Below are 20,116 nucleotides of genomic sequence, written 5' to 3' on the forward strand. Positions count from 1 at the left end.
ACAAAAAATGGAGTTAACCCATTTCGGATCAACTGAAATACAGCTTACGAACTATGTTTTTCCTTATTAGATGGAAAATATTTGAACGCCGGACACTGGCGATTATCCTTGTAGCCGTTGAACAAGGACATGGACCGGGAATAGCTTGCTTCACCAAAACTGTTGCTTGTTGTCGTTAAAGGTTTCCTGCATCACGATCCATGTCGCCGTCGTCCATTTTTTTCAATCTTCTGGGACTCCCAAGATCTCGATCGATCAAGATCTCAACTGTTGATTTTACATCTCTCGATTTTTAATTCATACTGGGTATCAGTGAGGTTGAAAAAAAAAAAAAAAAAGAGCCCATTTTGACAAAGTAGTAGAGGTATGCTCAAATGTAAGGAATAAAAGTAAAATCGTCAGAAAATAAATAGGCCTACTCAAGAAAACCACAAACGCCTGAAAATTATACTTAAGTCGAGTAACGAAGTATTCGTAAGTGTGTGAAGCATTTCTTCGTAAAAGCAGTTTTTTACTTCCACCCGCCGGCCGGCATTTGAACTGCACATCGGCTCCCAAACTTTGGCCAGTCCACCTACGGTGACGTCACGCGTGTCATCCAGCTGTATGTCTGTCGGTGTCATCTGCCTCTGTCCTCTGATATGAGGATGGTGGCGTCATCATTGGCGACAATGAAAGCGGCACTCAAGTCGCCTCCGGCCTGTCACAGCCTTGACGTGTGCTCCGCTAGATGCGATGCCGTTTTCGGGCCGCCTCTCTCGGTTTCGATGTGCCCTTTCCCGGTGAGAAGAGGTCTGCGACAAGACGATGAGGATGAGTCAGAGGGCCTTTTCAATCAAGACACGGGTTGACGCTGCAGGAGGCAAAAGCAACGCGCAATCGGGCTCTCTGCCAAGACTCAACCCACAGCCACGCACGGTGGTCTTCCAAACCAAGACACAGACGCACAAAACCACTCCGGACAAGAAATTTAATCCGTATAAAAAAACTGAAGGTAGGTCTATGTTCATTTCACACGTTATTGTTGCGACGCGGCGTGATAAACGGGTCGTTTTAGACTCGATGGATAATTTAGGCCCCGACGATTTTTTAAAAACTGGCCATTTCATACTGTTAAAAACTGTTGTCTTAGTGTTCGAAAAGAGGAAGCAGGTAATACGCCGTCATTTAATTTCAATCGTCCAGCTCAAACATCAACGTTACACTTTTTGGTACACTTAAAACTGATTGCATTTGTAGCTCTCAATGAGACTGGCGAGTATTTTGGCCCACTTTTGGAAAGTAAACTGCTGCAGCTGTTTGAAGGGTGCCTTCTCCTGACTGAATTCTTAAGCTCCTCTGACAGATGTTCAATATGATTTACATCAGTGCTCAGTGAAGGCCAATTTGATTTTACTTATTCACCATTCCTATGTGTTTTAGTTGTGTGTTTTTGGGTCATTATCCCATGGGAAGACCAGTGGCTGAGATCAAGCTGTTTTCACCAGGCAGCACATTTTGCTCCAGGATGACTTGATGTCGCAAAGCAGCCCCAGAACAAAACTAGCCGATAAAATTAAATAACGAGGCGTTCTGGAGGGAAATTTGATGGCCAATGTCGGAAAGGGTGGCATGAGCTGCAGATGCCGGATCCTACAAGAGGATTGAAAATAAACAAAACAAAACAATGGACTATTATGAAGAGCTCTAATATAAGTGTACCAGTGAACATTTGTGGAAGAAGAATGCTATTTTGTGAAACTACATTTACCAAACTATAACACATGATGGATGATGAGCATATTTTGTAAATGTAATAAAAAATATAAATAATCTGAATGTTTTTCAGAAATTAAGCTGAAGTTGCCTCCAATCAATACTCCTTCAAAGACAAGGATCCATTCGTCCTACTCAAACAGCATAAACGAGCTGAAAAACCAGAACTATGACCTCAAGCTGCAACTAGTGGAAGTCAAGACAGAGACCAAGCTGTTGAAAAAAGTTCAACATCGCCACACAGTGGCACTGCAGCAATTCCAAGACTCCGAGGAGGGTGTTTCTGAGGTTGGTGACCTCTGAATTGTCTCCGGGGGTCAACGTGTCACATCTAAAAAAAAAAAAAAAAAAAGTTTTTTTTTTGTTTTTTTTAAATTGGAAGTGTTTGGCTGCACGTATTTTCATTGTAACTTTACTGTTACCCACAAAATCCCAACAAACCGTATCCCTCCTAGGTACTGAATCAGAACGACGGCGAGGTCCGAGACTTGCAAAAGTTGCTCTGTGGTACGCGCACCTGCCGTAACAACCTGGCCTGGAAGCTACAGGTCACAGAGAAGGAGCTGACCAATGTTAAAGACAGGATCCATCAGCTCCAGCAGAGGGTCATCAAGGAGCAAGCCTTGCCGGCGAAGGACGAACTATCTCGCAAGCTAAATGAGGTCTCCATAGAGCTGCAGGAGAAGGACAAGCGAATAAATGTATGTTTAAAAAACAGGAGGCGGTAGTACCAGGCAAGATTGTGGATGAATATCATATTGTCTGATGTACCTTTTTTAATTTTTTAGTTTGCAGGTGCAGTCACCTAACTCGGATTATATCATTTTCAGTTCAAGTGTAGTCAGGTCACATTTTGAGTGCCTACTTGTTGCCAGGCAGAATTCATAGGAGGCAAGCATGTGAGCCCTTAAGGTCACCAAACAAACTGCCAGAGGTGGGCATTTTACAAAATTTTGCTGGTACGTCATTCACCATCCATCATCGGCCTGGGTGCCCATCTGTCATCCGTCATTTTTTTGTGACGAACCGAATTGTAATCGTCAGTTGCGCAGTCCGTCAGTTGAGTTCGTCAGTTAAGTCCGTCAAAGGTCTGTCGGTTTGTCCGAACGTCCTCCCGCTCCCATTAAAAAAAAAAAAAAAAAAACGTCAGCAAAACTGGCGTCTGTCGGTGATGGACTGACAACCCGTCACTGACAGAAACGGTTGGCGTTGATTACACCGACGGATGAAAATCCACTTCCGTCGGCACTTGGTTTTTCTTTTTTTTTCTTATTTTTTTCTTTTCTTTTTTCATTTTTTAAAAGCATCCTGTCATATGTCAATCGTCGGCAAAACAGGCGTCGAGTCAAGTCAAATTTATTTCCGTAGCCCTTAATCACAGCAACGTCTCAAAGGGCTTCAGATGCCCGTAGCTGACAGCATATAAACGACATCCCCTGAGCTTAACCCCCAGGAGGGCAAGGAAAAACTCCAAAAACTCATCTGAAGAAAGAAGAAGAAACCTTGAGAAGGGGCCACAGATGGGGGAATCCACCTTCCGGGATGATCGGGCTGCAATGGATCCCGAGTGGGCAACATTGAACACGCATGATACTATACAGTGTTAGTTAAAATAATGTGTAAAGTTAATAGAAATGAAGAAGTGCTGCAGGAAGATGACATCGGTGAAGTGGGTCCCTGCCCAGTTGGTCAATGTCGAAATCTCCGTAGCAGCGCCTCCGAGGAAGCGGTCAACCTCCGATGTCGTAGCGGTTAGTTGCTGTGTGTGATCGACTCGGTCGTCATCACCTAATTCCCGCGCCTGGGAAAAGGGGCCAGTGAAAAGAATAGAAGCGGCAGTTAAAGCGACCAAAACAAACAGTTCAACAAAATGCAGAATTGTACAAATAGTCTTTAGCTACTGAGGTAGCGCCTCTTTCTGCGGGTAGGGCATTCCAAAGCACTGGTGCCCGAATAGAAAACCCTCTAGAACCTGCATAGGCGGCGCCACGGCTCAGTGACAGAGTGGTCGTTTCACAACCCGGAGCTTGTGGGTTCGACCCCCGGCCATTGTGACCATGTCGAAGTATCCTTGAGCAAGATATTGAACCCCCAGTTGCTCCTGATGCTGCGCCATCGGTAGGCGGATTAGGTACGGTGTGAAAGCGCTTTGACTACCAAAAGGTAGAAAAGTGCCGTACAAGTGACAGCCCATATACATTTATGGCGATAGTACTAATTCAGCCACGGTTCAGATCGATTCGTTTTTTTTACGCACGGTTAGGACGTAACGTTAGTGATGTTTCCGTGAAATGAGATAGAAAAGCCTCGCCTCATGATTCCCCCCCCCCCCAAATACTGTTTCTACCTCCTACCTAATCGCTTCACTGTAGAAATGGACCACATTTACTTCCGTAAACAATACATCATGAGTGATGTCGTCTCTTCTTCTGCGCATGCGGGTCACTTTGACGACGCATGTATTCATTCATACAGCAGACAAGACCAAAGGCGCGTTTATACTGTCATATGAAAAATCTGATTTTTTTTTTTCCCCCAAAATCCAAATTGAGCATTAAGACCTGCGGTGTGAACCTAGCCTGAGTTTCATTAATTTCTAGTAATTATTCTCTGTTGATATGTTACAGGATTTGGAAAGGTGTAACAAATTGCTACGAGGCTCCCTCAATCGCCAAGCAGCAACAGAGCACAAGAAAATCAACTCGGCCAGAAAGACGTCTTTCTGTCTACAAACACAAGTTTATGAGTTATCCAAGGAAACTCGGGTAAATTGGCCTTTTTTTTTTGTTGTTGGCAGAATTCCTTGAATCGCACACCAGAAACTGAAGGTAAAAACAGTTTCCGTTTGACAATTAAGTATACTTTGCTTCCTTATACAGGACATAAAAAGAGAGCTGGAGATCCACAATATTTATGCCTTCAGACTCCAGAACCAACCAAAAAGGAAAGGTACATTAAGACAATAACCCGCCTTAGCCGCTATTGTCAGCGATATCGCGAGACTCATTTCTCCTTCACAGGCAAACTAAACAAGATGGTCCAGACCGAGGTCGTCATCTCCACGCCTCGCAGTGAGGTTGAAAGTCGTGCTAAGTCGGACATTTCCGAGCCTGACGACAACCTGCAAAGTTGTGCGAAATCTGTTGGTAATGCTTCCACCGCTGAGAAGCGTGCTTATCAGGAGAGTGGACCTCAGGAATCGTATACCATTGAAGGTCCAAGGAGTGACTTGGAGGATGCTCCAGGTAAGCTACTAATATCTGCCCGCGTAACCCAACGTCACTAGCAAACAATCCGAACAATTCCGACAAATCCATATGACAACCAAATGAGACCGTGCACCAATGTTTGTTAGTTTCAGAGGTGACCGAGACCCCCACTCAGCCACCCGAGGTGAAGTTGATTATTGAGGATGACGCGTCAGAAGAGAAGAAATCCGACGCGGTGGTGGAACTGCCCGTGAAACAAGAAGAGAATACGGTGGTTTGGTTCCCGACGCCGCCCGAACCGAAAGTCTTTGCACGCACTAAACTCCACAGACGTAAATACTTCTACTCACCAGTGGTTGAGAACTTGCATAGGGGGAAACCAGCCTACCCCGGGCTGACGCTAAATGAATACAGACAATTACTGAGACAGAGGAAAGGGGTCAGTTTGAGTCGACCGCGCTCTGCAAATTCGCCGGCGTGGAAATCCGAATCGGTAGAGGGTGGCTCCCCGCGCGTGACCCAGACGCCCCGATCGGAAGCGGTTCCTTTAGTGCTGCCAGCGATCTGTGATTTGGTGTCGAACCAAGATGACTCTCAAACATGAGCTCTATTTTTTTACTCAACTCTGTTGAGTATTTGACGTTACGTTTCCCTGCTACCATTTTGTACCAGCTGGTTTTAACAGCAGTTCATTTTTAAGGATGAGAAAGTTATTCTTTTACCCAAGCATAACAAATGCACGCCCCCAACTCCAAATTAGATGAAAATACACCTGCACATCAATCACTCTCTGGAGGGGTCAATAAAAGCTAAGATTTAGCTTGACAAACCTGATTGGACATTTCTCTGACGTAGTTATCGCTTCACCACTGACAATGAAAAGGCAAGTATTCCGGGTATCGTTGAAGGATCGGATGGTCGTCTCCCAACCCGGAGGTTGTGGGTTCCATCCCCTAGCCATCGTGACCGTGTCGAAGTATCCTTGAGCAAGATACTCAACCCCCAGTTGCTCCTGATGCTGCGTCATCAGTCGGTAGATGAGGTACAGCGTGAAGCGCTTTTGAGTACCAAAGGTAGAAAAGCGCTACACAAGTGACAGTCCATTTACCAACCAACTCGAGAGGTGTCAAGGTATTAGTCTCGAAACGGAGCACTGATTGCTATTCCAAAATAAGAAAATCAGTCGAATTGTGGTAGGAGAGACACCGAAAAACATGTACAGATGATAACGCCGCTACCTCAGTATTTAGCATTGTATAGCTTGGATTTAGGAAAATAATCCTTGAATGTTTAAAGCTTGTTTAAAAATTATCTGGACATTGATTGTATATTTTTGACAATCTTCCCTTTAACCTTAGCTACCTCAGCCATTTTGAGCCCTACATTAAAAAACGCATCTATAGGACTCATTTGGCAGATAATAAAAAAAAAAAAAAACAAAAAAAAAGTCCTGGTTGAAGTTAGTGACAGTTGGAGCACTGATTTGACCGTTGATCTTATCTACCTCAGCTCTCTTGTGTTGGCTATTCAAAAGAGGTGTCTTTCTCTGTACAAGAGCACCGAAAGTTTCACTCTTGGTTGAGGATGGGAAACCGATTGGCGGACACACATCACTGGACATACGTGGCCGAACTCGCCAAGGTGTTTATAGTCCCTAGTCTTAACAAATCAAAGATGCTGGTTCAAAACCAAAGGAGGAAAGAAATGCAGAAGAGCAGAGGACTTGCTATGGATCAATGGAAACACTATGGTGCTTGGCACTGCCCAAGAGCCCTTGAGCAAGGAACCAACGCCCAACTGTTTAGGGTATGAATGTTTATGCAGCCCTTTCACTGTCTAATCACTCCCTTTTGTACATGCATGTGTATATTCTGGTATATGTGTATGTAGGAAATTGCAGTACAGGAATGAGAGTTTATATTATTAAAGGAATGTTTTTTTTCTTAAATCAGGCTGATGATACGGCAGAACTGCACTACACCCACAGTGGTACGGGTAATATGGCATAAACGTGCTGTTTTCTAACCCCCCGCTTCCAGTTTCCTCTGCATTCCTCGGAAAAAACAAAACAACCCAGCTTTATTTTCGGAAGTGTTCCTGCGATGTGAACACACCATCTTCCTGCAAACGTTCCAAACCCTCCGACTGACCGCTGACCAGTGCAAGGGTGCACCCCGGCTTTCGGTCGGCGTCGCCTGGGATGATGCTGATGAGGCCAAGCCGCAAATTTGGATTGGTGTCGCTCAATTATTGCAAGTTGCATTCTAAATCAGAATAAACTCTATTGGTCAAGTATTAAGTCTAAAAACAAGGAATTAGATTACGGTAGTTTGAGCCACTTGCACAGACCAAACAACTGGATGCCCCAAAATTGTACACAGTTCAACAGAAAAACTGAGGTAGTAGTTTTTGGACCTAAGGAGGAACGTCTTTAAATCAGTATGCGGCTTCAGTCTCTTCAAAAAAAATTTAGACCAGGCCAGGAATCTGGGCATTGTCATGGCCTCAGACCTACATTTGAAAAAACAAAACAAATTCAGCCTAGTATCACCTCAAAAATATTTTAGGATTAAAGGAAAAACTGGACTTTTTTCTCCATCGGTATCTTCTCTGGTCTGCCAAAAAAAAGTCAATTAGTCAATGGCGGCTGGTCCAGAATGCTGCTGCGAGAGATCTCACTCAGACCAAGAGTGTGAACTACATCACTGTTCTGCGGTCTCTTCATTTAGCTCCCTGTCTCTCGGGGAATAGATTTTAAAATTCCATTTACCGATAAAGCTCTTGACTGGTTTAGGCCCAAAAAAAAAACATCAGAGACCTTTTAATCCAATATGAAGCATTTAGACAGCTCAGGTCGTCTGGTCCAGGTCTGCTCTGTGTTCCTCAAGTTAGATCATAAACATGAATCAGCCTACAGTTTCCATATCTGGAATAAACTCCCAGTGCCAAGAGTCTAAATTGTTTTAAATCAAGATTGAAGACTCACCTGTTTGGTTGCCTTTGAGTAAAAGCATTTTTACTCATCAAATTGAACTCAAAATCTGCACTGTATGCTTTATATTTAATGTGCTTTTATATGCTTATTTAAAGTGGTTTTATTGCGATTTATTTTCCCCTTTGTTGTATATTAATCTGTGTGAACCCCTTGAGATGCCTTGTTGCTGAAATGTGCTATTCAAATAAATTTGCCTTTGACTTTAGTATTACAGCAAAAAGCAACTGTCATAAAAATAACATTTGATGTAACATAAGTACAGAGCGTTGTTAAAAGGAAGGTGTGTAGAAATGTCTGATTTTTCAATGTTCACTCATTAAAAAACTTCATTTCAATAATATGTCAAAAATATGTTCAATCGCATCAACATACTTTTTTTTAGGAATATATAACCGTAGGTCCAACAATCGCTAATTATATTACATGGGTTGCACCTCATTTTACAGGAGGCGGACATGTTTCGCCGCCATTTTTCTCCACACACATGCACTACTGGAAGCAGAGCAGCAAAGAGAGAAATGAAGAGAATAGACTGCCGGGGTTGGAATAAATCTAAAATTTCACGGAACAAATATTTGAATTTAGGTTGTAAATGTAGGTCAGTGCTGATGCTGATTAGGCCAGCAGAAAAGTCGCTTACTTGTCTTAACAGATCACCACTGAGAAATAACATTGCAATGAGGGATGTGTAAAAAAAAACAAAAATCTGACTCATTTTAATTCAGTGACTGACTGGCAGAAAACCCCAAGAAAGAAAGAAAGAAAAAAAGATTTAGCGCACCGGTCGTTGCTATTTCTGTCCATGTATGCTCACCAAGGAGCTGGAGGCTAACTTTACTATCCTGTGGCCGACTGACAGCTGAAGTTGCCAATCAGTGCTGCCCCTCCGGGGGACAAACCACCAATCGTTCAATGATGGAGCCCGGTGGCAAAAATAACCTTAGCACCGTGCGTGTACGAGCGTGCGCGCGCGTGTGTGTCGCGCTGCTACTTCTAATAATAGAGGAGGGAGGCTAACTTCTCCTTTAAGAGCCAACTTGTTGCTTACTCTAATAAGAAAATAGCAACATAATGGTTATCAAAGTGTTTCTCGCCACCTCATCGGGATCCACGGCGGTAAGTTTGGACCTTTGTAATGGTTTTAGTCTCTTTTGGAACGAACTTTCTTTGCTGTATTCGATCCAAACGCAATGCAACGCCAGTCGTCGTTCAACTATTTGGCATAGATCTATGTTTGGTAACACATTTGCAAGCAAAGCCCATGAGACCGAGCCCCGCAAGTTCTCATTACCAACCGTGGCGGACCGAATGTCCACATTGGTGAATGGATCACTTTTTGGCAATTATTTCGCTTCGAGGGGTGAAGACCCTCGCCCCTCTTGCAAGGCGCTGTTGTGTCGTCTGATCCCAGCTCGTGCACGGGCCTGCTTGCACGAGTGAAGAAAGCGCACGGTGGGGCTTCCCAACCGGCATTTTCAACCTTTATTGAGTCAATTAAGCATACTGTATGGTAGTCCATATTGGACAAAATAATCACAGGCACACCGCTAGACAACAATGTCAACAAAAATGTACCGCCTGTCATCTGTAGAGGAGTCTCTGGTATTGATAGATGAAAAAAGTTATATTTGTAAAAAATGAATTTGAATTTTCGAGAAAATGAAACTGGGGAAAAAAGTAGACGATCTGATCGGCTGGATCGGACAAGCAGATATTTTGCATGTTGTGTAAAATCGGTGAACGGTTTTAATGTCAGAATGTGTCAATCGATTAAAATAAGACATCACAGCAAACACAATCTAGTCCACTCCAGGGATGTTCTGTGCTGCCATCGTTAATAATCCAAGGCTTTTCATCATATAAACCTACAGTCAGATTAGATATTTTTTCTCCAATATTTATTTTTGGGGGGGTCGGGGCTGTTGGGTCCCCTCCCGTCTAACATGCCACCCTCAGATTTTCCACGTATTCACTGTTTAACAGGGCATTTCAGTGGGTGTCAATTATAAACGAATTTTAGCTATTTGTGACCTGGTCCGGTCCCAATCACCCATGAATAGCAAGGGCCATCTATACAGTAAATAAACATTTATTATTTTTTGCTGCTTAATTTATATTCCACAAACACAAGTTTCATCAGAATGCTCTGTTTCAACTAGTGGACTTGCATAGAACATATTCTTGAAAAAAATATATGTTTGCGTTGACTTCCCCTTTAAATAGATTGGTTCATCGTCTGATTGGATCGCTGATTGGTTATCGTTGGTGATCAGCTCCAAAATCCTGATCTACCACCCTAGAAAAGTGAAATTGCAGAATTTCACAGAGCACAACTGATGACCTCTCACCTCACACTACATGTGCCACGACACAGCAGTGGGAAATCACTGCTCTGAACATGAATATAATTAATTATTCTCAACAACGTAAACAAATCAAATTAAAGTTGGTGACTCCTTTGCTTACAGACGAAAATATTTATTAACAAAAAAACAGCACGAACAAATCTTGAAAAGTCCTAAAATCAAAGTAGCAAAGAAATACTGAGCAACAAAACCACATGACAGCAACCAACTACAACAAAAATGACCCAACAAGCAATGAACAAAAACTAGCAACTTAAATACAAGCACACTGACGAGACAACGAGAAACACCTGGACAAGACGCGCAAGGTAGGAGGGAGCTGATTGGTTAGCACCAGGGAGCGGAAGGCACACAGGTGAATACAATAATCATGACGAGACAGACAGAACACTGAGCAAAACATGAAACTAAAAAAAAAACAAAAAAAAAAACAGACCAAACATGACAACTTTGAGTTACTGCTCTAAAATACACTCTTAATAAATCACTTTCCTTTGTTGTCGTATTGTGCTGTACCTGCAGTTCTTTGGGGTCCAAAAAAAGTGAACTTCTAATTCCAGATCAAGAAGAAGCAACAAGATGTGGTGGGCTTCCTGGAAGCATTGAAGGTGGACTACACCCAGCTGGACATTGCCTGCAATGAGGAGAACCGCAAGTGGATGAGGCAGAATGTACCAGAGGAGAAAAAACCCTCCAATGGCATCCCACTGCCCCCTCAGATCTTCAATGAAGAAAGCTACTGCGGGGTCAGCGTAAAATAACAACAACAATGCGATGATGACATTATTTTTACACACATGATGAGAATACTTGTTGATAAATAATTTTGATGTTTTTATTCAGGACTATGAGACATTCTTCGATGCCAAGGAAGACAACTCTGTATTTGCCTTCCTGGGGTTGGCCCCTCCTCCTGGTTCAAAGGTCAAGATTGTCACTTCATTTTCTCTCCTTGCTCGCTGTATTCACTTAGCGGTCCTTAAAATGGTCATCTTATTTCATGTTAGCTAAACACAACGGCAGTAAAGGTTTAAGTTTCTACATATTGCCTAGATAAAGTGGGAGACTTTCACACCCACACATTTGTAGTGTTTTCTAAAAAATGTGAATATTTAGAGAAATATTTAGCAAAATTTGACGAACGTGTCTGTCCTTTGTTTACATTTCAAACATCTGACAGGTTCAGCAAACAAGTAAAGAGTTACGTTGAATTTGCTGTACTTTCACCAGTTGTGCTCCGAATGATCAGCCACCGATCGTGATCAGACGATTTCTGTGGAAAAGTATGTTACATCAATCAATACCTTTCATTGCCGATGACAAAAAAACGATAACCCGCAGCTTGTAGTTTGCAGCCTGCGGCCAACTGGAGCCAGCGTGTTTGCAGTGTAGCGTTTTTTTGGTATAATAAAGGCATGGGAAATTGGATAGAATGATTTTTAAAAAATTGGATTAATCAATTAATCGGAAAAAAAAAATGGACAGATTGGTCTATTATTAACTCATTCACTGCCAGACATTTTCAGACCCTCTTTTACCATAACGTTTGAAAAAAAAATTGAAACAAGTTCCTGGGATTGAATGGCTGGAATGTGAAAAGACAAGTCAATTTGTCAATGGCACTGAATGAGTTAAAATAATAATCATAAATACATAGTAATCATTATTAGAGAGTAGCTCTAAATCGAAAACAATGTGCAGCTAATCCATGTGTATCAGACTCAGTACCAGTCTGGACGATCTCACTCGTGGACGATCGTATCGGCATCGGCAGTATAAAACCACACCAATAATCACTCCTAATGACAAAAAAAAAAAAAAAAAAAGAACGTCATTGACATTCCTTCCACAGACTAATATTCCAGTAAGTTGATTATGTTTCAATGAGGAGTCCATATTGGTGAACTGGATCCCCCAAACTTTCCAGACGGTCGGCATGCTGCCATGTCGTTTTACTTGAATCCGTTCCTCAACACAGGAAGCACTGCAGGCCGACAAGGACGAACACATTGTGGAGAACGGCACCCACGCTGAAGAAGCCAATGAAGAGGCAACCCAAGATGACTCAATAGTAACGTTTTATTTTGCTTCCCTTGCTTGCTTTCCAACCTCACATGTAGCTGCCAGCTCGATCGCGCTCTCACCTTTCTTCAGGTGCACCCGTCGAAGTCTTCACGTTAACTCCTCTTTTTGTGTTACTCGGTGGCTGAGACTTTGAATTCACAATCACTAAATAAATACACCATCACTGTGCTCACAATGATGCAGAGCTGCGTTTCCAGCACACTTCACCCCACATCAACATGTTTCGATTGCTTGTGCCTGGCAACGACATGTGATGTTTTCTCTTTGGGATGTGAGTGACAGCTAACGTTTGCAAAGAATCTCATGTAATGGATAAATATTTGAAGTTATTGTCAAGGGGATGAAAGTAACATGACAAATGGGAATGGGATTGATTTTTTTTTTTTGATTTTTTTATATTGGCTGACCATCTACTTGTGTGATCTGCTTCTACGTCCTTTTTTTATTCTCTTTAAGTGTGCACTAATTCCTCTTTTTACATTTCCAGAATGTCTCCAGTTGACGTGTGTGCCACTCACTTTGCATTTACGATCTAACAAACCCAATTCATTTACCCTGATCGGCAGTTTGTTGTTGTTTTCAACCTCAAAAAAAAAAAAAAAAAAAAAAAAAAAAAAAAGGAGGTTCCGGCGTTAGATGCTAACGGGGACGTACATGCAGACGAGGAAGACGACGGTCCCGAGGAGGAAGACGTAGCGGAGCCTGAAGAAAATGAAGCCACGGGAGGAGAAGATGAAGAACCCGAAGATACAGTAATTGATGACCTCTAACCTTATTTTGCTTTTCATCCAAACATTCCTAAGGTGCTCTGTTGTCACTTTCAGCTTCCCCAAATTCACTTTAACGTCCTTTTTTTTTTTTTTCCTTTACTAAGCTTTTATTTTCTTCCCTGGTTCCTGTCGACTGCGTCTCCCCATCAATTCTTTAGTTTGACTTTTTAACTAATCCACAAACATTCTTTTTCTTATAGTCAGAGTGCCAGGATATTTCCCTGTTTTACTTGTGTTTTTCCATCCTAAATGTCCTGATGCCAAACGTCGGTGTAATATCAAAAAAATCCTGAAGTGTCCTTGCCAAGCCGTGTGATCGGGTCGTGTGATTCTATTTGGTCAATGCTCATCACAAAGTCCATATTGTCTTTCTGTTAACAGGGTCATGCAGAGGAAGATGAAGAACAGGTATGTTTTTTTTGTTTTTTTTCAATTCTTTTAAAGTTCCTGGAAAAATAATTCCCATTTTCTTGTGTATAAACTAATCATACCTCGCTCACCCTTCTGTGCTATTTTCTTGACGATTTGAGCAGAGAAAGAACATGAATCCTATCACAGTTCTGTTTAATATAAGCAGTTCAGATGATGAATGGATAAAATGAGTACCGGTAAGAAAAAAGTAACAATCCACTGATTGTAATGCGCCAAAAGATCATGCGCCGAATGTCTTCCTCTTGGTGCGATTTTAATGTGTATCCTGTTCCACTTTTTACCGATAAGCTGATGAAAGACATTCTAACGCTATCATATTCTAACAAGGCTTTTCCTCAGCGTTATGGCAGATTTTGGAATATCAAAACAAAAAGTTCAAAGGCTCTATATTTGTGCCCGGCGCAAGTTTGGTGCGTAGCGTAGGATTACGGTGCGAATGGGCAGGATATAATTTATTTTCGAATTTTTGCATTTAAAAACGGATGGTTTGCGCCGTCGTAGGCGTGAACACAGCCGACTAGCTTCCCGGCCAATGGAAGCAAGTCCTCAAATTCCCTTTGAATTTGTCTCGCGAGAGGCGCACATTCTTTGATATGGCGGAAGCAGAAATCGACTCACCGGATTTTACGCAGACGATCGAAATGTGCAAAGTATGTTTATGAGGAACTGCAAGAGCAGACCTCCATGGGCGTATACATGGAGACCACTTTCCACCCTGGTTGTTCGATGACTTCTTCCACGTGGCCCCAATATGTTCCCATCGCCAACGACGGTATTAAAATTACAATTTCAACATTTTTCTATCATACAAGTGCAAAAAGACCTCAGCAACTATTATTAGTAAATTGTAATGACAATTAAAACACTCAGGGACGAATTCCCGAAAGGACTGCACGTGCAGTTGTTGAAATGCGCCACTAACTGAGATGCCAAGCCGAATGTATCTCAATACGCCGGTAAAAATCATAATAAAATTCAAATAATAAAATCAAAAATGATTGAATATACACTACTATTTTTTAGATTTACCACACCCGTTAGATATTTTTTCAATTTCCAAGTCAAATTTTACTCCTACTCGGGACGACAATCACTGATGTCAAATATTTTTACTTGAAAAACATTGCATTTGCTTGGCTGTATAAATTGTAGCTGTATAAATTGAGGTTGAAATGATTTTTTTTTTTTGCAGAATTTTTCCTGAAACTTTTGGTCAAATTCCAAATTGTTCGACTTCATGGGCGTTCACGGTTAGAGGTTCATTAGCCATCACGGCGCATTCCACCAAACTATCAAAGCGCTCCGATAATAACACATGAGGAAGTAAGCCTACCATTTTACGACACTATTTCAATTTGCAGTTCCCCATTAAAGTGACGTACTTGACATGCAAGGGCCAAATACGTCAGAAGTGTCATTTTTCTCCCGCTCTCTTCTCTTTGCTAACTCCCTTGACACAACCTGTTTCTGCCTCTCCATGCACGCTGTGTGTGGCCTCATGTCCATCTCTTGGTTTGCTTGCCCCAGGAGGACGAGGATTTGCGATCAGAGGTAATTGCGCTTTGGCCGTCATCCCTTTCTACAGTCACCCTCTCAACCGGTCATCACGTGTGGGTTTGATGCCAGAGAGTTCTCGACGGCCTGTGAGGCTACCGGGATTTTTGTCTCGCTCCCTTCCTCCCATCCATCTTTATTTGTTTCTTTACTTAACTCTTTTTTTCATGTTTCCCCCCTCTTTTTTCCTCTCCTCTAACATCACCTTCTTCATTTCAGTCCCATTAGTGCCTCCTGACAACGTCAACTATCCCATCAGGTTTTTTTTTTTTTTTTTTTTTTTAATTTAGATGACTTATCGCTAGCACGTGCCTGTGCTGCTTTTTTGCTCCCTATAGCTCGCTAACCGGCAGTTTGTTTTTATTCTTTATAGGAGGAGGACGAGCTACGGCAGCTTGAGGTAGAAACACAACTTCTTTACGTCTTGTCTTACTTATTTTGCATCACCCTTGACTTTCCATCTCCCTCCCGCCTTTTTCCTTGAAAGTTTCCCCACGTCGACCTCTCTTTTTAAAACCTATAATCGGACACAATTGTCAAAAGCGATGCGTCGCACAACTTAGTGTTTATAAGATATTGATGTTCACACTGAAGTCAACCCTGAAATGTTCTTTACAATAACATGTTTTATGCGCCTTATCAAGTCTAAACACGGCATTCTGATTACACTTGTGTTTGTGGAATATGAGTTAAGTAGCAAAATCCACTCGTTTTTAGCCATCTCAGAGGGCGGCCATTTTGTCACTTGCTGTCGACTGAAAATGACATCACAGACCCTCAGGGCTCAGGTAACCAATCATAGCTCACCTGTTTTCTGAAGCTGAGCCACGATTGGTTGTTACCTGAGCCCTGGGTAGTTGTGATGTCATTTTTCAGGCGACAGCAAGTGACAAAATGGCCGCCCCCCCGAGCTAGCTAAAAACGGGTGGATTTCTCATATTCCACAAACACAATTGTAATCTGAATGCTGTGTTTAGACTAGTGGGGTTGCATAAAACATATTATTCTAAAGAACATTTTAGGATTGACTTCATCTTTAAGTCCATACAACATTAATTAGGCAAAAGCATACAAAAATATGCTAACAAAGTAATATTTTGTCTTGCTTGTATTTATAGTTGTGTACTTTATTTTATGATTTCATCATTTCATGCACTTGCATTAGTTGACTAGTATTATATTTATGAGAGACAGTATGACAAATAAATAGTTTAAAACATTCTTATAGGACTTCCCTCATTTGAATTAGTCATGTTTTACCTTTTCACATTTGCGTATGTATCCATGAAGGTTTCAAGAATTTAGTAGGACATCAAATATAAACTGTATCTTTACTGAGCAATTTAACGATGTCAAAACCTCTCAACTGCATTTGACACACAAATAGTAATGGTGTGTTTTGTTGGGGAGAATATGGTCAAAGGTTTCCCCGTAGTTTGAAGTACATGCTCGGGGGAGTTTTTGCAGACAGAGTGACTTTCCTACTAAATGCTGATTGAGAATCTGCTGGACACAAACACGTGCACATCAAACACTCCGTATAGTTGCTGTGTCCATCTTCCAAAAGTGATCAGCCCAACATCTTTTCACACAACAAGGCCAAAACGATTTTGTCCAAGTTGAACTAAGTGACACGATTGCTCCTAAACATTGCGTGAAAAAGGTTTGTGTGCTTCCCTGAGACATTCCAGCGACCTGCCAAGGCAGCTTCCTTTGCTTTGCTTGGCTGCTTTCCTCTCTACCTTGCTTTTCCCCCCCAATTACCACTGTCAAACCTTTTGTTTATTGCAGGTTGAAGAAGGAAAAAACGCGTGATAGTTTATGCAGTCGGACCTAGTATTTTGTATCTTTTATTCAGGATCGTAATCTTCCACGCTTTTTAAAATGAGGCCTTTTCAATATGCTTTTTTTTTTTTTTTTTTTTTTTTTAACACCACGTGGTTTTTTTTTATCTTGTATAGGACGAAGAAGAGGCTGACGTAGAAGAAGAGGTACCTGTACTGTATATATTTGTTTGCGGTGATTGTGTTCAATGCATTTGCCACTGACAGAAAAAATAGTTCAGGGGTATCTGGCTTGTCACTGAGGTGGCGTCCTTCAAGGTACTCATTTAGTACCTTTGACTTTTACGCTTTTTGCCAGTGGGAACAGCAATAGTTATCCTGGTGTCCAGAGATTAAATTGCACCTTGAGAAAGCGGAACTGATTCCCATTTGCTTTGGCTTTTGTTTTCCCCAAAGGATTCACTTTATACATGTCTGTGTTTTGTTTGAAAGTTTGACAACATTGCATACCTTTTTTTTTTCTTACAGCCAGGATAATATTATTTTTCTGTTTCGGTGCAGGTGGGAGCGTTTGTTGTGCTGCTCTCACCTGCTCATGAGCTAGAACATGTTCACTGGTCTGGTTGTGTTGACACAAAGATGCACACGTGGACCGGACAAGCGGAAATCTATTTTCCGTTTTGTCATTGTTGTTGTTGTTTCTATCTAAGAGGTTGTGTCTTTTGTTCATTTTTTTTATTTTATTTTTTTTTAATGGTCTAACGGATGAACGCCCAAATAAATAGATGAGATGCAGCAACCTCTTGGTTTTGGGCAAATATCTACATTACATCTCCCAGCGAACACCAGAGGTGGCCTTGTACGCTACAATTATGACTTCATTAAAAAAAAAAAAAAAAAAAAAACGATGACCACTGCTACATGTATTATTTCTTCTTTAGACATTTTGTGCATGAGTGACCGCCCCCTCCGGCTAGAAATGGTCTTATTGCAGAACGACTTCACCCCCTCCCAACTCAGGAGCTTGATCTGTACATAAGTTAGGGTTGCCTTTTCCTTACCTCAACGTTTTTGTATTTATTCAGTGAATGACCACTAACATGCAATCCTTTGACTGCCCTGCTCCATTGACTTTGTATTTCTTTTTCTGCCGTTCCTTCTTTGTTTCCAACAGGGGGAAGAAGAAGAATACTTGGAAGGAACACAGGTAGTTGCTGTTTTAGCACCGGTATTCATCCGCTAACCACTTTGTCATCGGTTACAACTGTGGGTCTTGCCCAACAGGAAGAAGAGGCTGAGTAGTTGAGGCGAGGGAACACACCGACGTCCTCCCATTTTAGGTAAATGTCATCTCCCGTACTTTGCCACTTGGTGACAGTAGAGTTTTGTTTCCACTCACGAGCCGCAACGTGAGATACACAAACACATCTGATCCCGTGTTCGAGCTGGATCAACAATTCTGCCTTTGCAAGGATAATAAGGCCAGGAACCATGCATATGTGAGCCCACATGTGACTGTTATGGGTGACCGGGGCAATCTGATTGGATTCATAGTGAGGGGTTTGATGTGCTACCATATCATTGCCGCGTTATTTGGATAAAAGGGTTCGGATAATGGATGGATGGAAGTTGAAGATGATCAGAACATGATGATTTCTGAGCTCGACAAACAAGCCACGCTGTTTTGCTCCTTGACTGAGATCAAACCCACACTTAAGCCTGGAAAAAAATCTCAAATATTCACACAGTGGAACCTCATTTATAGATTCACGAGGTGTTTCTCCCATAATGAAATATTAGCCGTCGGCGGAGTCTGTTATGCGGTCGGCCAGGCCATGCGCCCGTGTACCGCTTTGCTACATTTCTAAACGTTTTTTCAAATATTGTTGAATGAGAAAAAAAAAAATGCTCAGCACCCACTTGTGCTGGTATTTCGCTCCACTGCTGGGTTTTCCGTTTTACATTTTATTCGAGGCGCATGTCATTAGTGTCAGTATTTGCCTCAGCATTCGTCGGCTTGGTTCGTGGAAACAAACTAAAGCTCACACGCTAGCCCCTTCATTGAGCGCAAACATGCCTTTAGGGTGATCTGTCGTCACATTTGAAGGACCAAAAGTCTCAATTTTTGCCTCCTGTCAGGCAGCGACGCTAACAATGCCACATAATCCCGCTCTGCACAGCCTCTCTTTTAGTTCGTCTCTCTATGTTGGGCTGTTGTGACCCAGTCAAGGAAAATAGGCAGGTTCCGCAAGAGCGAGCTTTGCGGGAATTGCAATCCCTCCCGAGCCCTGCCAGCCCCTGTCACAGTGCGTTAGCGGAAGCTGCCAAGTGAGATTGGGATGCGCCCGCGGAGGAGCGGCCGGATTGGGTGGCGCACAGGCAGAGTGGTGGCGGCTGCCTCCACCGTCACATCCACTTGGGAAATGAGTGACCTCATTTTTCTTTTGCTCTTGTTTGTCCAGCCCGAAGGAGCCTCCCGTGACATCTGTCCCTGACCCCATGACCATTGGCCACTTCGGCTCCTTTAGGCAGCATCTCGACTCCTCCCACAAGGCAGCGCTGCACCCGCCTTGGAATAAACAAACCAACAAACAAACAAACAAAAACAAAACAAACAAAAACACTGTTCATGTGCTTGAAGATGTGAAAAGTCACCATCGCCTTTTCTTCCCTTTTGACTGCAACGATGGATTGAATTTTTATATTTTACATTTAGACACTTACTGTAGGATTAACAAATATGTGCAGAGTAGGCATCGTGCTGCAAACATGTCTTTAATGTCATTTTTGACAAACGTATTTTGCACGTTTTACATTTAAAGACAACAATTGACCCTAGTATACATTTTTTTTTGTTACCTCGGGTTCCGTTTAAGGCGTTCGACTCCCTCCCACCCTTTATTTAGTTTTTCAGTTCTCTTCTCAACACAATGCAAACACACAGCCGCGTGGATACTACAAGCTAAGATCGCTAATGAGGAAGTCCGCCATTACGGTGACCTGTGGCAAAACTGTTGCCGAAAACAATGCACTTTGTTCAAAGAAATATGTGACTTAAGACATGGATGCAATGGAAAAAACGATTAAAATGAAAATGTAAAATGGATCATGATTTGGTGGCTATATTTAGTAAGCTTTTTGCATATTTATAGATCAATAGAACACT

General features: G+C 42.2%; 2 protein-coding genes and 1 long non-coding RNA gene across 10 annotated transcripts; 2 read left to right on the plus strand and 1 right to left on the minus strand.

Moving 5' to 3' along the window:
- The first annotated feature begins 604 nt into the window (after positions 1-604).
- On the plus strand, positions 605-8,129 carry LOC147144445 (uncharacterized). 2 transcript variants are annotated; one of them, XR_015087516.1, is made up of 8 exons: positions 605-994; positions 1,829-2,043; positions 2,211-2,456; positions 4,383-4,520; positions 4,635-4,704; positions 4,776-5,000; positions 5,111-6,770; positions 6,917-8,129. XR_015087516.1 is itself a non-coding variant. In XM_086036200.1 (7 exons), exons 1-7 carry the CDS (start codon positions 808-810, stop codon positions 5,566-5,568), a joined length of 1,539 nt encoding a protein of 512 aa, XP_085892326.1. In that variant the 5' UTR covers positions 605-807; the 3' UTR covers positions 5,569-6,873. The 2 variants fall into 2 exon arrangements, 1 of the variants encoding a protein (XP_085892326.1); XM_086036200.1 differs by lacking the exon at positions 6,917-8,129 and having other exon boundaries at positions 5,111-6,873.
- On the minus strand, positions 1,166-8,889 carry LOC147144446 (uncharacterized). The gene is made up of 4 exons (XR_015087518.1): positions 8,741-8,889; positions 3,258-3,556; positions 2,197-2,429; positions 1,166-2,086 (listed from the first exon to the last, which is right to left on the minus strand). It is a non-coding gene; the product is annotated as an uncharacterized LOC147144446 (long non-coding RNA).
- On the plus strand, positions 8,849-20,056 carry sh3bgr (SH3 domain binding glutamate-rich protein). 7 transcript variants are annotated; one of them, XM_086036201.1, is made up of 12 exons: positions 8,854-9,075; positions 10,886-11,071; positions 11,169-11,249; positions 12,304-12,396; positions 13,031-13,162; positions 13,562-13,588; positions 15,140-15,163; positions 15,540-15,566; positions 17,128-17,157; positions 18,125-18,157; positions 18,235-18,290; positions 19,413-20,056. In XM_086036201.1, the coding sequence occupies exons 1-11, from the start codon at positions 9,031-9,033 to the stop codon at positions 18,250-18,252; spliced, it is 696 nt and encodes a 231-aa protein (XP_085892327.1). In that variant the 5' UTR covers positions 8,854-9,030; the 3' UTR covers positions 18,253-18,290; positions 19,413-20,056. The 7 variants fall into 7 exon arrangements, with proteins under 7 accessions (XP_085892332.1, XP_085892327.1, XP_085892333.1 ...); XM_086036206.1 differs by lacking the exon at positions 12,304-12,396 and having other exon boundaries at positions 8,849-9,075; XM_086036203.1 differs by lacking the exon at positions 17,128-17,157 and having other exon boundaries at positions 8,855-9,075.
- The last annotated feature ends 60 nt before the right edge of the window (positions 20,057-20,116 follow it).

The sequence above is a fragment of the Filicampus tigris genome, chromosome 7 (genome assembly GCF_054856515.1).
Source record: "Filicampus tigris isolate MCC_2025a chromosome 7, RoL_Ftig_1.0, whole genome shotgun sequence".
Lineage (NCBI taxonomy): Eukaryota > Metazoa > Chordata > Actinopteri > Syngnathiformes > Syngnathidae > Filicampus > Filicampus tigris.